General features: G+C 40.7%; 1 protein-coding gene across 5 annotated transcripts in view; it reads right to left on the reverse strand.

Moving 5' to 3' along the window:
- The window catches only part of NUP133 (nucleoporin 133), a 47,457-nt gene that overhangs the window by 20,675 nt on the left and 10,865 nt on the right, over positions 1-15,917 (reverse strand). For 4 of the 5 annotated variants that reach the window (XR_009053790.1, XM_057735522.1, XM_057735526.1 and 1 more), the window contains 6 exons: positions 12,392-12,539; positions 10,772-10,919; positions 9,757-9,914; positions 7,909-8,000; positions 3,249-3,412; positions 2,076-2,170 (listed from right to left, as the gene is read on the reverse strand). Coding sequence is in view for 4 of the 5 variants with exons in the window: in XM_057735522.1 (XP_057591505.1) it covers positions 2,076-2,170; positions 3,249-3,412; positions 7,909-8,000; positions 9,757-9,914; positions 10,772-10,919; positions 12,392-12,539 (805 nt within the window). In the remaining variant the exon portion in view is untranslated. The remainder of the gene's footprint in view (positions 1-2,075; positions 2,171-3,248; positions 3,413-7,908; positions 8,001-9,756; positions 9,915-10,771; positions 10,920-12,391; positions 12,540-15,917) is intronic. The other variant, XM_057735523.1, reaches the window with a different exon arrangement.

A 15,917-nucleotide genomic window follows, 5' to 3' on the forward strand; every position in this document is an offset into this window, starting at 1 on the left:
TTCTGGCTTGAGGAGGAGAGCTTTATATTCAGAATTATTTCCTTAGGTACAAGTATCTAGTTGTACATTCTTCCAGACTATTAACGTAAATCTTTCAGTGAAACAGGCTCCCAATGTTAAAGGAAATAGAAAGGCACGAAGAGTGGGATATCTAGATCTGGCTAGACACTCCCTTGCAACAGAAGCTGCTGCCAACAGCTGTGTGACTCCACGAGGGTCTGTGGCCCAGGGAGGCTGTGCCAAGAGATGCCACAATGGCTTCAGCTCTATGGCTCCCCCCACCCCCCCGATAACGTAGCATCCCTGCAGAAGTTAGGGCCACGGACTTCTACCCCAGCACACACGCCCTTCTGCAACGTGACCTTGCCACTCAAGAGGCATAATTTCCCAATCCCTTTTATCTGCCCTGGCCTTGTGACTTGCTTCGACTAATGTCACTTTGGTGGAAGTGAGAACGTGTGACGTCTGAAGCCTACAGCTTCTAAGTTCACCAGCTTGGAGTACCGCCCAGAGACCACAGGAGGCCAGTCCAGCCTAGAGGAGGATGAGACTAAGTTGGGGAGCACCAAGAGGCCCCAGCAGATGGACAGCAGCCACTGCCAGTCAGATGAGAGACACCTGGGGACCTGCCAGCTCAGCCTACCCCAAATGCAGTTCAAGGAGTGGGCCCAGGAGAAGTCAGCAAAGAACCGCCCCACTAGCCCACAGTTGTTTCAACACACCACATCTTGGGGTGTTTGCTATGTATTAATAGTTAACTGATACATTCGACAGTTACATCAGGAGAAAACATGTTTTTTCCTCACTGATCTGTAGCCCACCTAAAACACTAAGATAAGACTCAATGGACAAATAAAGTTCTCTTGCCAAGACAGTAAGAGTAGACAGGAGCCAGACTGTGCATTAAGACTGAAGCAGAGGGGCTTCCTAGGTGGCGCAGTGGTTAAGAATCTGCCTGACAATGCAGAGGTCACGGGTTCGATCCCAGCTCCAGGAAGATCCCACATGCCACGGAGCAACTAAGCCCGTGTGCCAAAAAAAAAAAAAAAAAAAAGACTGAAGCAGAATGAGGGATTAGAAATGATCAAGATATTTCTAGACTCCTCTAGAACCACACTGTCCAATAAGGTAGCCACTATCCAACACGGTGGTGACTTAAATTTTTTTTTTTTAATTTTATTTATTCATTATTTTTGGGGGGGTACACCAAGTTCAATCATCTGTTTTTATACACACAGTGACTTAAATTTAAGTTAATTAAATTTAAATTAAACAACTTCAATTCTTCAGCTGCAGCTCCAATTTCAAGCGCTCAGTAGCCACACGGGACTGAGACTGCCACACTGGATGGCACAGACACAGGGCATCCATCACCACAGAAGGTTCTATTAGGCAACACTGACTTCAACCCCTTTAACATGGAGGTATTATTGATTTTGGGAAAAAAATATGCAAAAAAGGGATTAAATTAATTCTTTTGGATTATGCCTGAGAGCCGCAACTGATCAACAAGGCAAGGATGGGTGACTGTGTGTAACAACTCTGTCTAGGAGCAAAAACAGTTTCTATTGTGAGGCTCACTATCCATAGGAATTCCCCTACCCCTGAAAAAAAAGAATACTTTAAATCAGTATTTGATACTAATAGCACCTCAAAATGAAACATCCACATAGAAAAACCTGTCACCACCTTCTGATTCTTCACTGAATACAAAATCAACTTGGGAAAACGTAAGTTTTATATAAAAGCACACAGGAAATCCAAATGAAAAGCAGAGTATCATAGGATATAACAAGAAAGCTGAAATAACATTTCTGCTGAAATACATTATTTTTCTTCTTTTTATCTTATTTTCAATGCAACTTTTTATTCTTGTAGTAACAGGCCTCCACACAGCTCTGGAATTATTTACTTAAGTCAGCAAAGAAGATGGACAATACTAGTCAAATGGAAAATACCCACTCAATGAAACACCTCAGAATTAGCAAGAAACGGTCTCCCGTTGTCCTGGAGAGAGCAACAAAAGGCACAGCAAAGTGAGGTATCGCTTTGTTCACAGAGACTGGGATGCTTACTTGGTGAATGAAGTCCATAAGGAAAGAATGGGCTTTCATCTTGTCTTCAAGCTGGTGGAGAATAATCAAGGATGTATTGCTGAACCCAGGTGCTTCTGGTGAAATACAGTAATAAGACAAACACGTAACACACTGGCTTGACAGCAATTACTGCTATTAAAAGTTAAGAAAAATCTATACAAAAGGGAAGTACTGACTTTTCAATGCAACTAATAATTACATTACCCAAGAGGTTAAAAATTTAGAGGAAACTTTTGGGGGTTTGATACAACTCATACCATATTTATTCGAAACACAAATATGTTATTATTAGCTTAATCACTTGTATCATGCTACGTTTGACAGCTCAAAACAATCAAAGAAAGAAGGCGAGCACTGATGTTTTCTTCCTAAGTCTCTAGTGAGGCTTACTTGCTTGGTAGGAAACTAGGGAGACAAAGGATATCTGAAACAGTTCTGTGGTCCTTGGAAACCCCCAAGTGCCCTGATGCTACGTGGAGGGTAAAAGGGATAGTCACCTAGGGCAGACAGAAGGACATGTGCCCACTTTTACAGGCTGAGGTCTGATCACTGCTGCTCTGAGAGAAATGTATAATCTCTATTAGCCAAATTCAGCAGTTATGCTAAAATCATCATTTAATTTGGGACTAGTAAGTGCCAAATGCCTACCTAAGCCACTAATTTTCTTTTAGAAATAAAATGCTGAGAAAGCTAAGTAGGGCTAATTAATCTGTTCAGACAGAACACGTAGGGTTTGCTCCAATGTTTCCTCCAGTTTCTATTCTACAATGTAGGTCTGTTCTGAGCCCTTTATTTATGAATGTATGTAAAACAGGTGAAATTTTTTTGGTTTTGTTTTGTTTTCTGTGTTTTTTTCTTACTTTGGCCATGCTGCATGGCTTGCAGGATCTCAGTTCCCTGACCAGGGACTGAACCCAGGCCATGGCAGTGAAAGCTCTGAACCCTAACCACTAGACCAACAGGGAACTCCCTGTTCTGAGCCCTTTTAAAAACCTACTATAAGGAAAGCTACAACCTTTTTCAAAATACTGAATTAATATTAAACTGTTTCAGAAAATAAAAAATATGCATAGAGAAATGCTTGAACAAAAGAACCAGAATATTCTTCTCAAAAGAGATCTCTCTATGACATTAAAATTAGGAAGTTCTTACCCTCGGGGACAGACTCAGCCCACCGTGGATCAGAAGCTGGGTAGTCATCCACCAGGTCCACGCTAATTTGGGTAACGGCTCTGTCTAGTTCACAATCAGAATCCAAATCAGAGTGAGAGGAAAACAGCTCATCAACTATCATTTGAGCATGACCTAAATCTTTTCTGAAATAAAATAAGAAACCAAAAGTATTAAAAGTAAAGGTATGAAACTCATCAAGAAAAAGTTAATGGTGAAGTTAAAGTCCCATATGTTAGCCCAAAGGGGAGCTGACAATTATGCATTCATTAATTCAACAAATATCTGCTGGACACTTAAAACATGCAGGCTCTGGAGACAGAACAATAAAGAAAACATTAGAACAGAGTCCCAAGACTTCACAAAGTATACGGTGGCCTGAGGAGTCAGACAAAGTAGTTACACACACACACCATGACAGGGGAGGAACAGAGGGTCACAGAGCACACAGAGGGGACATCAAAACCACCCGAGGAGCAAGGAACGCTGCCTGGAGGAAGAGGTGCAGGGAGGCTGGAGGGACTGCGAGAGGCACACAGCAGCAGAGAGAGCACACGGCGTGCCTGTAAGAAGTACGCCTGCATCTCGGCAGAGAATGGAAGCCGCAGCAAAGAGATCACCAGCGAGGAGACAGGGAAGAAGGGTCCAGGGCAGACCTCTTAGAAACAAAGGACAGAGTACAGAAGGTCTCGTAAACCATGTGATGGAGTTTGAGCTTAGAAGGAAAGGTCATGGTCTGTTCTATTTTTAAAAGATCATTCTATTTTTAAAGGCTCTTTGAAGATTTAATTGAGGAGTGACTGAGGAAAAGTGAAGTGGTCCCCACAACAGCTTCACTTTCATCTTAAGTCTTTTCTTATTAGAGCTAATATTGTCAGTGATTATTCAGTTAACTATAAGTCTCTGAGAATAAAATTTAAAAATATAAAAAACAAAAAAAAAGATCATTCAAACTATGATATGGAGATGGCGGATCAGACAGGAGGGAGAAAAATCCAGTGAGGAAGTTACTGCAGAAATTTATCCAGGCGGATGGGAGTCTCCACTAGCAGTAGCTGCAGTGGAAAAGGAGACAAGTAGACAGCTTTGAGAAAGAGACACGGGAGGGAAATTCTGGCCATTGGTTGGATCTGGTGCGTAAGGATGACTCTGGACAACTGAGTGTGGCTGCTAGGACCTGCCACTGGAACAGGGGCTGGAAACGAAAGAGTAAGCTTTGGAGAAGACAAGCACAGCTTCAGGTGCATTACAACTGAGGTGCCTGTGGAACAAACAATTGCTTTTGAACATTCTTCATTTGCATGTAGTGGCCCAGAGCAAGGTAGATCTGTGTTTCTTCAGTAAATGAAGCCAAGGAAGGAGAAAAAGTCATGCGGGGAGCAGAAAGAGATAAATATGGAAGACAGTAACAACTGGAGACAACTTTTGAGTAATTTAGCTATGAAGGGGAACAAACAAAAGAGGTGCCAGCTCAAAGGGGGACACAAAGTCAAAGACTGGTCTTTTTTAAAAATGGGAGGTTGCGGACTTCCCTGGTAGTCCAGTGGTTAAGACTCCATGCTCCCAATGCAGGGGTTGGGGTTTGATCTCGCATGCTGCATGGCGCAGCCAAAAAGAAGAAGGTAGATTAAATATGATTAACAGCTGATGAGGAGCCAGCACAGGAAAGGTTAAAGATATAGGAGAGGAGTAACTGAGAGAGTATAGTGTTAAGGGAAACAGGACGCAATGGCACTTAGAACAAAGAGAGAGACTGGTCTTAGAAAGAAGAACACTTCTTTCTACTTTCCAGGGAGGCAAAGAGGAAGAGGAGTTGGGTGTTTGTGGGCGATGAGTACAGGCAGTTGTCATCTGATGGCTTCTATTATCTCTGTGGAACAGGAGGCTGAGTCAGCTGCAGGGGCGGGGGAGGAAGAGCAGAGAAATGGGAAGACGGAGGAGGCGAGGAAAGGGTCGAAGTGGTCTCTTGGCAGAACAGGAGACAGAGATGACCAGAGAAACAGAGAAAAACTGCCAAAAAGTGTTGAAGGCAAGGTTGAAGCTGGAAACCTAGTTATGCTAGAGGTTACGGGAATACAAAGCGGACTATAGCAAGATCACTCAATAATGAACTATTTTAATCAAAAGACTAAGTTTTTTAACACTCTCACGAACAAAAGATTTTATATTTATATTGGGTTAAGTAAAATGAAAACCAAAATAATATAAAAACTAATTTCAAAGAAACCATGATATAAATATTAATATTACCTTACCAATAAACTAAACGTTCAGGATAACACAGTTTAGAGTTCTATCCACCAATTCTGACCCCCTAAAAATAATTCTGGTTGTCACAGGTTGGGGAGAAGGATGCTACCGGCATTAAATGAAAAGAGGCCAGAGATGCTGCTAAACATGCTACAACTCACAGGACAGCCCCATAACAAGAATTACCTGGCCTCAAATGTCAACAGTGAGAAGGCTGACAAATGCTGCTCTGAAGGTACCATAATTCCATTCGTGGAGAGTCTGATTTTTTAAGACTATTGGCTGATACCTCTCCAGAAATGATTACTTGTAAACCTCATGGTACTTCATGCTAAACAGGATAAGCAGAAGGCCCAGTTGTGTTAGAAGCCCAGTGACACCGGTCCTAAGGTTACTACACTCTCAGCACTTCAGGTCAGGGACCCATTTTTGTACTTAATCATCTTCCCAGTAACATACTTAGAAAGGACTATACTGTGTTGAATAGTGTTCCCCAAATCCAAGTCTACCCAGAACCTCAGCCAGTGAGCTTATCTGGACATAAGGTTTTTGAAGACACGATCAGCTAAGTTATGACGAGGTCATACTGGATCATGATGGGTCCTAAATGCGATGACTGGAATGAATTGGGAGATTGGGATTGCCATATATACGTTACTAATAAGAAAAAAAAAAACCAAATTGTGTACTCTAAATATATGCAGTTTATTGTATGTTAACTGTATCTCAATAAAAGTTCTTAAAAATAAATAAATAAATAAATCCAATGACTGGTGTCATCATCAGGACCCGTGAAGACAGACGCACAGGGAAAAAGGCCATGTGCCAATGAAGATAGCTGGAGGGATGTGTATGTGGCCAAGGAAACCCGACTGCCCGCAATCACCAGCAGCTGGGGAGAGACAAGCAAAGACCCTTCCTCAGAGCCTTCAGAGGGAGCATGGCCCTCCTGCCGCCTGCATTTTGGACATCTGGCCTCCAGAACCATGACAGAATACATTTCTATTGTTTTAAGCCACCCTGTGTGTGGCAATTCATTACATCAGGCACAGGAAACTGGTACAATGGCTCCATTACCATTTAAATTTTAGATGCCACCAGGTCTGACAGAATTGTTAATTAAAGGATAAACTTACACAAGATAAGTCACAGTATTAATCCAAATCTTGGCAGTCAGATTGAACACTATGCAGCAGAACAAGATGAAAAGAATACTATTTAAAAACAGAAACAAAAACCTGGTGCCCTTTTCTGGATCATCGCTACGATGGCACAGAATGCTCAAACTGCAAATGCACTGCAGTCTCATGTGCGTCCCTTCTGCAAGAGGGAGCACCACGCACCAGACACCATTAGGAGTGGGCTCATAGGGTCACAAGCTGACAGCGGGGGGATGGAGGCAGTGCCCTCTGAGTACTTCTTCCAAACAAAGATCTGTTAAACCCGAATTCCAGAAACGTTAAGCAATCTGTCCAAAGTCTCACATAGCTAACTAGGGACAGAACAAGGGCTGGATCACAATTTTCCTGAGTGCTCATTACATTTATATTGGAAGGTACCAAGTACATAATATGCAGAATGTATGTGCAGGACAAAACGAAAATGACTATGCTGGGTCAGCAAGCGTGACAGAGCAAGTGCAATTGTTTCCCCCACCCTGTGCACACCCTCCTGCGAGCGTCCTCCTACGGCGTGGGGCTCACGCCAAGACTCGCTGGGGCCAACAGGATACAACCAGATGTGACCAAGCAGAGACTCTTGTGCAGTAAGACTTCCTCTCTTCCAATTCCAGAACCCTGAGGTTTGTGAGCAGGCCAGGGTAGCCTGCTAGATGAAGAGATGCCACATGAGGGAGACAGAGCTGACCAGCCAGGGCCCCCCAGATGGGAGCAAGTGTAGCCAGACAGCTGGCTGCTGACCACAGACCATGTGCACCCCAGCACAACCCCAAACAGCCAGACTGCAGGGCCAGGAGCTGTATTAAATAAACCACTGAGTTCTATGGTAATTTCTATACAGAAGAACTCAACCAACAGGCCAAGACTAATTCCTTTAAAACAGCAATGATAACCCTTTATATTCAACTTCACTGCCTTCACATTATACATAAAAGATGCTTGCAAGCTGTCTTCATGACCACCATTCCTAGGGGGATATTGTCTCCATTGAGTGGAGAGGCTGTTCCATCAGGTTTTCCCCAGTCTAGCTGGAACCCTCCCGCGGCTACCAAGTTCAGAACAAGAAGCTGTTAGCGTGCTAAAGCTCAGAAAAACATCTCCTTGGTGGCTGCACTCCTCCAACTCGCTCCCACTAGTCAACAAATAACCCATGTATGTCAGTAACATGTGTCCTCGGACATCAAATAAGCTATAATGTTAAAAACTTGTTGTACCTGCAGTATTGCAGAAAAGCAGCTTTCAGCAATTTGGTTTTATCTTCCTGGGCAATAGTTTCATTCTTGGTAGAGGTGTCAAAAACCACACTCTGTAAAATAATAAACTATAATTTAGAGGTGAAGGTATAAGAATATCCTTAGTTATTAGACTAAAAACTGGACCCACCTATGAGAGCAACAACACAGACACACAGCTGTTTGCCATACTCTCTAGATCAATGGTTTACACACTGATACTTAAGACGTATTAAAACAAGATAAAACACACCAAATGATCAACTAAAGTCCTATAAAAAATGTATACATAATTCAGGGATTATATTGTGAGTAAAATCACTCGGGAATTTTCATTATAACCAATACAACCTTTTTATAGCTTTACCCTTAAACAACGCATCACAAAGTATATTTCTAAGCATAATGGTTGATTAACAAGAGAAATTTAAAAGAAATGGAATACTGTAAGATAGCTTCAGAACATACAGTGGTATTATGAAAACCACATGATTACAAAGGAACACAAGAAAAAAAAGTTACTTTCTGTTGAAAGTGTAACAAATCATTTTAACTTTGAATTACACAAGGAGTCTATATATTTTACATAATATTCAAATGGAAATTACCCCAAACTGTATTAATTTTTAGCCTCCTGTAAAAGAATGATAAAAATCTTGCGGATCAGGGTATTTCGGGTTTCAAGATGACAGAAAAAAAAATGATGGTTTTTGCCCCACTCTCCCCTCAAAAACCATTCCAGAATAAGAAAAAGAAACACAACCACCCACATATCTGTGGTTCCAACTACAACACATGAAGATGGAAACAGCAGAAGGAGCAGCAAGTGACAGAGCGGAGAGGAGACCAGGCAAACCTGTGCGGTGCAGGGACAGGTTCTGAGGACAAGGAGAAGGGCAGTTCGGGGCAGATGGCAGGTGTGGGGCTGCTAGACGCATGACTGTGGGCAAAACTGTACAGAAAGGCATCTAGAGCTGTCGGAGGATGTGGGAAGATTAAGCTAGGTATCAAAGGAAAGTAAGCAAATACAAAATTAGTCCACTCCAAGAATCACACAAGGGACTTCCCTGGTGGTCCAGGGGTTAAGAATCTGCCTTCCAATGCAGGGGATGAGGGTTAGATCACTGGTTGGGCAACTAAGAGCCCACATGCCTCGGAGCAACTAAGCCCGTGCACCACAACTACTGGAGCCCACATGCCTAGCTAGAGCCGTGCTCTGCAACAAGAGAAGCCACTGCAATGAGAAGGCTGTGCACTGAAATGAAGAGTAGCCTCTGCTCTCCGCAACTACAGACAGCCTGTGCGCAGCAACGAAGACCCAACACAGCCAATAAATAAATAAATAAATAAATAAAGTTTAAAAAAAAAAAAAAAGACTCACATGAAGCTGTGCACTAAAGGAAATGTAATCAGTGCACTGCCTCACTCTAGACTATAAAAAAAATTCATATTGTCATTATAATGGAAAAATATGTATCTTGGGATGATAATGGCAGAGAGAGGAGTATAAGTTACCCTAAGTCCTCATCTTCAATAATAGGAGACCTATAGACGATGAAAATTAGTGAATGAGAGACAGCAATATACGCATATTACTTAGAAATACGAAGGAAAACACCAAAATAAACAGCTAAAGGACTTACAAGTAGTTGCTTCTGAATAAGAGGACAAAGGAGATGAGAGAGATAAAAGAACTAATGTCTTCATCACAACTGTTTTAAAACTGTCTGACTTTTAAACATTTGTGGGAAATACCCTGATAAAAATAGTTAAATCCTTTGTAAATCAACTACACTTAAAAAAAAAAAAAATCTTACGGAACCACATTACCTCACTGCCTGGTCCAGCAACTGAAGATGCTAGGGAATCTTCAAGGTCTTCTGCTAATATGGACACATTTTCCCTTGAAGTGATAGACACCAATCCACTGTTTCTAGAAAAAAGGATAGGAACGTCCCCACAGGAACCAGCTCCTAAAATACTATCACCTAAAGAAAGAAAAATACACAATCAAATATACATAACCAAAAAATACTTCCCTAAATCTACCTCCTTAAGCAGAAAGGATATCCTGGTGCTATCCCTTTACTGTGTTACTCCTACTATGAACCCAGCTTTCTAATCCCCCATCAAAAGTCAAGGCTCCTTGTTATTTGGAGTGGTAGGCTGTGTCCTTCACTGTGCCTTGCAAGAGCAGTGGGTATAGTGAACCAAACAAGAAAATCACCCCTCCTGCAAGACTCAAAGTAACAGCTTTCCAATCCTACCCTGACTTACTAAGTAAGCCAATGGAAAAGGAAAAAGCCTAAGCTTGCTTGGAGCCTTAACAGCATCCCACTCACCCAGTCAAGCCTCTGGTGCTGGGACTAGAGAATCGAGGTTCCATCCTGTTGCCTCAGCTGGATTTTGCCCTTTGCCCCTCCATATAAATACCCCGATGAGACTGTTTGCTTAGTTTTTTTCACTTGGGGCTGCCTCCCCCCCCATTCCAGCCCCCTCGCATGAGTCCAGCACCTGGGATTCTTCTTACCCAGGGGTCTGGACAAACTTATGCAAAGAACATCAACTCAGAATAAGTCACTCTTACTGACCAGGAACAAGCAATTATTTCCCTTAGCATTAGTTCTTTCCTCCTTCGCCTCTTCTGGGAAAAATGTTACTATTTTTTTCCCACAAATATATCAGTTTGGGAACTCTACCACCCTTCTAGTTTTTCAGCCACTGTAGGTGTGGTATTGAACGTCACAGGTATCGTGCTTGAAGCAAAGCTTATGGAAAGAGAACAAAAATTGCTCAGAATGACTAATGAGTTCCCTAATCCTGGTTTCTAAAACTGCTACCCTACCTTGTGTATTAAAGACAATTTTCTCCCGAGGAAGAGAAAACTTCCCAGTTCCTGTGGAGCACACGTAGACAGCACTTTCAGTATAGAGATAGGCAGTCTGGTTTGAAAAGTTTGGCACCATCAACCGACATACAATCAAGTCTTCAGACTAAAAATTAAATGTAAGATTACATTTAATCAGAATTTAAACAAAAATACTGTTTGTATGATTTCATAATTCACACTTTTGTACACTATCTCATAAAAATGATAAAATAATTCACTGATTATCCTTGTGAAAACCTAAACACCAAGATGATTTACAAAACAGGACAGAGTAAGTTTATAAATGTCAATTAGAGAAATAATTTGCTGAGTTGCAAATAATTAGCAAACTTTGAAAATATTTCCATGGTGATAAGATTTTAACTAAAAGCCTATAATAAATGTGAGAAAGAAAATAAAATGATTAGTTCATTATTTATTTTAAAATTGACAAATACTTTATAAACAACCCCTGATATTTTCTTTCTTTCTTCACTGTCCAGATATCAAGCAAAAGAAAACTGAGTTACTTTGTTCATATATGAAATTATAAATAGAAACAAAAATAAGGCCTAATTAAATTACAAAATTAGCAAAAGCTAAAAAGGATATTCCGTTTATTAAAATAATTTTACAAACATAAAAATGGTATCCCATGATTTTTTTATTCTCAAATGGTCTTTTTTATACCCTTTCGCATTGTCTGAAAAATTTTAACACTGAGCCTATTTTTCTTGTATAATCAGAACCCATAAGGTGTATTTCTGTTTGAAATAGAAGAGCAAATTAAAAGATTTTCTTACAGCATTCAGCTATGCAAATTGTATTAAGAATAAGAGTTCAATAGAATTAGATACTATACAAGGTTAAATGAAATGAATTTACAGCAGTTAAGGCCTTTCCTCAAAAACATCATAGTTATGTTCAATTGCTACTAAGAAGCTTAAAATTAGAGAACTTGCCTTTTAATCGTTCACATAAACTTTCACGAGTACATACTGTGGTTGCCTAGAAATATAATCCTACTTTAAGCAAAAAGGGGATTTTTCTGTAACACACAGGACTCAAAACCAAAGCCCAATTCCTATTAGGTTTCTTCCTTATTTTTCACTCTGCAGTTCATCATCAATATTTTCTTTCTACTCAGTGACACAGAAACGAAGACCCCCTCACAGAGCTACATCAGGAGAAACACACTGCTTGCTGTCAGGGCCTCCCACTCCCACTTCTCTTTAGCTAAGGCTGAACAAAGGAATAAGTATGAGATGGCAAACAGACTGCAATGCCTAAGAACTAGCTATTTTAAATGTTTCTGTGGGAATTTCCTGCTGGTCCAGTGGTTAGGACCCCAAGATTTCACTGCCAAGGGCCCAGGTTCAATCCCTGGTTGGGGAACTAAAAGCCTTCAAGTTGCATGGCGCAGCCAAAAATAGTAATAATAATAAATCAATAAAGAGATCTTTTAAAAATAAAATAAAATGTATTTCTAAGCCCTGCAGATGAATTTCTCAAAGAATTTGACCCTGCGGTGGTTAGAGAAAACAACTCAACATGTTATGGTCACTTTGTACTTTAACTTACAGACAGAAATCCTACCTGAAAAGGTGGATTATACTGAGTGACTTCCACGGTTACTGCATCTGACATTTGGTAGCCGTTATCTTCTACTGTTATCAGTGAGTAATAGACGAGACAGGGCTTGTCTGACAGATGCCACGCTGCTGCCAAAATCAGAAGCCCATCACTAATCAATGAAAAAGAGAGATTTACTGCCTTTTGGAAAATAGTCTGGCAATCTCTTAAAGAGTCAGACATGCATTTACCATATGACCTAGCAAGCCCAGTCCTAGATATTTACCCAAGAGAAATAAAAACTTATCTTCATACAAAAAACCTGTGTGCAAGTGTTTTTTGTTCTTGTTCTGACAGTTTCTTTTTTTCTCATTTTATTTTTTTTAAGAACTTTTTTTTAAAGAACTTTTATTGAGATACAGTTAACAGACAATAAACTGCATATATTTAGAGTGTACAATTTGTTTTTATTTATTTTTATTAGTAATGTATATATGGCATTTTTTTTTATTAGTAATGTATATATGGCATTATAGTGGCTTTACTCATGACTGGGTTGAAAACAACCCAATATCTTTCAACTGCTGAATAGATAAACAAATCCTGGTAAAAAGGAAGAAACCACTGAATGAATATCAAATGCATTATACAAAGTGAAAGAAACCAGATTCAAAGGGCTTTATACCATATGATTCCATTTACACTATAGGGACAGAAAACACATCCATGGTTGTCAGGAGCTGGAAGTAGAGGGAGGGTTTGACAAAGGAGTACCAAGGAATTTTTGGAGTGACAGAACTGTTCTGTATCTTGATTGTGTTTGTAGTTAAATGACTGCATTTATCAAAAGTCACCAAATTATACACTTTTTAGTTAAGGGTGCAAAATATTTACTGTATGTAAAATATAACTCAATAACTCTGACTTAAAAAGATCAACAAATCATCAAACACAGGGACTGGCAAAGCACAGCTCTCAGACCAAATTGAGCCCAGGTGAGTTTTTGTAAACGAAGCTTTCCTGCAGTGCAGACATGCCTGCTAGTTTATGTGCTGTCTGTGGATGCTTTAATGCTACCACTGGTAGAGTGAAATAGTTGCAATGAAGACCAAATGGTCCCTAAAGCCTAAAAGTATTAAATAAGTTTTGGACCCTTCACAGAAAAGGTTGCCAACCCCTGATCTAATCTGTTCCTTAAAGCTTACTTTTGTACACAGGAAAAACATTTTGTTTCTAATTTAAATAACCAAAGAACTGCTGCTGTATATTCAAGATACTGTACACGTGAAAACAAACCTCTTTCCATCTTAAAGTATATAGGGTCCTCTTAAGTCTAACAAAATTGTTGCCTCCAACAAAAAAATTAAATGGTCTCTATTCTCAACCCTTCCAAAACATTCAGTAGCATTTTTAGCAACTTTCATGCAAGTCTCAGAAATATTAACAGGGTGGCAAGCACCCTCTACTGACAACTAGAAATAATAAGCCAAGCTAGTGACTAGATGACATGCACTTCAAATCAAGCAGCCCTAACTCAGCTCTCATTTTCCTTCTCCACTGTTCTCTTCCCTCAGCTCCCCAACCCTTATCACTTCTACCTGAATTCCCGGGAAGAATTCAAGGACACTGGCCCAAATCTGAACATAGTGGCAGTGACCTAAAGAGCTCCTGGATGACATGTAAAAAGGAAGTGAGCGAGGCCACAGAGAATGCAGTCCTGGGAGCCTCCCTCCATACCAGGTAGGGAGGTAGAGACGGCCACACTGTGATGAGGCTCGACACTGAAGTTAATCCAGACTGGATCACCGTGGGGTAAGGGGTGCCCCCTGAGGCCCAGAGACACAGCTAACAAAGAGGATTCCTCAGGGAGTGGTGCTTGGACCAGTTTCATTTGACATCTTTATAAAAAAAAAATCTTCCTAATTAAAAAAACACGAAGGTATTTTAGGTAGTAAAGATGACAGGAAGATAATCAATTTTGCAAATCAGTAAAAATTTCACAAATTTTCATGTGAGTATATACAGGGTAATACGTTTATGATTTCAAAAAATCCAAAATGAAGCTACCTGAGCTTTGCATCAGTAATAATCCGGTAAAAAAACTCATAAGCCTGTTCACTGAAAATATAAGCCAAGGTTGCAGCTCTGGCCAAAATGAGCAATTGATCAAGGAGGATCAGTAAGCATCAGGGAGACACACATGCTTCTTACAAAGAGACCCACCCAGATGTGGAACAATCTGCACAGATCACTGGAATGTGAGGATACAAGAGCATACGAGAGAGTGATGATGGATCATCTGGACCAATGGTGCGGAGGGGGGCCAAGGAGGAGGATGAGAGCTGCATCTCACAGGCCCCACAAGAATCAAGTCGTATTAGCACAACAGCACCATGAAAACAAGATAAACTGTATTTAATTAAACTGTTTCTGGAAATTAAATATATACTATTAGTTTTACTTCTTTGATATAGTTTACATATAAGGTTTACAGAAACTATAAAGAAGGATCCTGATAGTCTCAATAGCCCAAGAGAGAAAATTTAAACAGCAGAACTGCAAGCCAAGAAACAAGCAGAATTTGTTCTACTAAACTAAATTACTCTAAAACACATAAAAATAGTCCTTAACTTTCAGTAAGTTGTGTTTTGAAGAATTACAAGTCATATATTTGCACTCATTATGAATTGTCATAGAAGCCATATTACAAACGATTTTTAAGTTCCATATGGCCTTTGGTACTAAAGCTAAACAATAACATGGGATTAAGTAGCTTTATCAGACTAACCTGGAATCTTAAGCACCCACTTAGAGCATCATTTCTAAGAGGAAATTCACTCTGAGTACAAACCATTACTGAGTTCTAGCTTGTACCACCATGACAAACCCTAACTCCGGGACTTCCCTGGTGCCGCAGTGGTTGAACGTCTGCCTGCCAATGCAGGGGACACGGGTTCAGTCGCTGGTCCGAGGATCCCACATGCCACGGAGCAACTGAGCCTGTGCGCCACAACTACTGAGCTTGCACGTTGCAACAACTGAAGGCCATGTGCCTAGAGCCCGTGCTCCGCAACAAGAAGCCAGTGCAATGAGAAGCCCTCGCACCACAACAAAGAGTAGCCCCCACTTGCCGCAACTAGAGAAAGCCCACGCGCAACAACGAAGACCCAATGCAGCCAAAAAAATAAATTAAAAAAAAAAAAAATTAAAAACAAAAACAAGAACAAAAAACCTCACTCCACCCTTCCTTTATTCAATACAGCCACAAACACAGGCTAAAGCTCCTTCAGTAACAGAAAAGGGCTGGAGAAGAGCACCTGGCACCTCCACTCAGTCAGGAAAAATGACAGCATGGAACACCCCCAGCAGCGGGGCAGGCAGCTCTTAGAAGCTCTGGCTGTGACAGCAGAACAGACAGATCCCTACCGAGGGCAGACAGCTAATGGAACACACAGCAGAAGGCTGACAACTGCCTATTTTTCTCAAATGAATTAGCATTGCTAGACAACACAAAACGATTTAGGAAGGCGTAATAGTATAAGCTTAGCAT

Source organism: Hippopotamus amphibius, chromosome 5 (assembly GCF_030028045.1).
Source record: "Hippopotamus amphibius kiboko isolate mHipAmp2 chromosome 5, mHipAmp2.hap2, whole genome shotgun sequence".
NCBI classification, from domain to species: Eukaryota; Metazoa; Chordata; class Mammalia; order Artiodactyla; family Hippopotamidae; genus Hippopotamus; species Hippopotamus amphibius.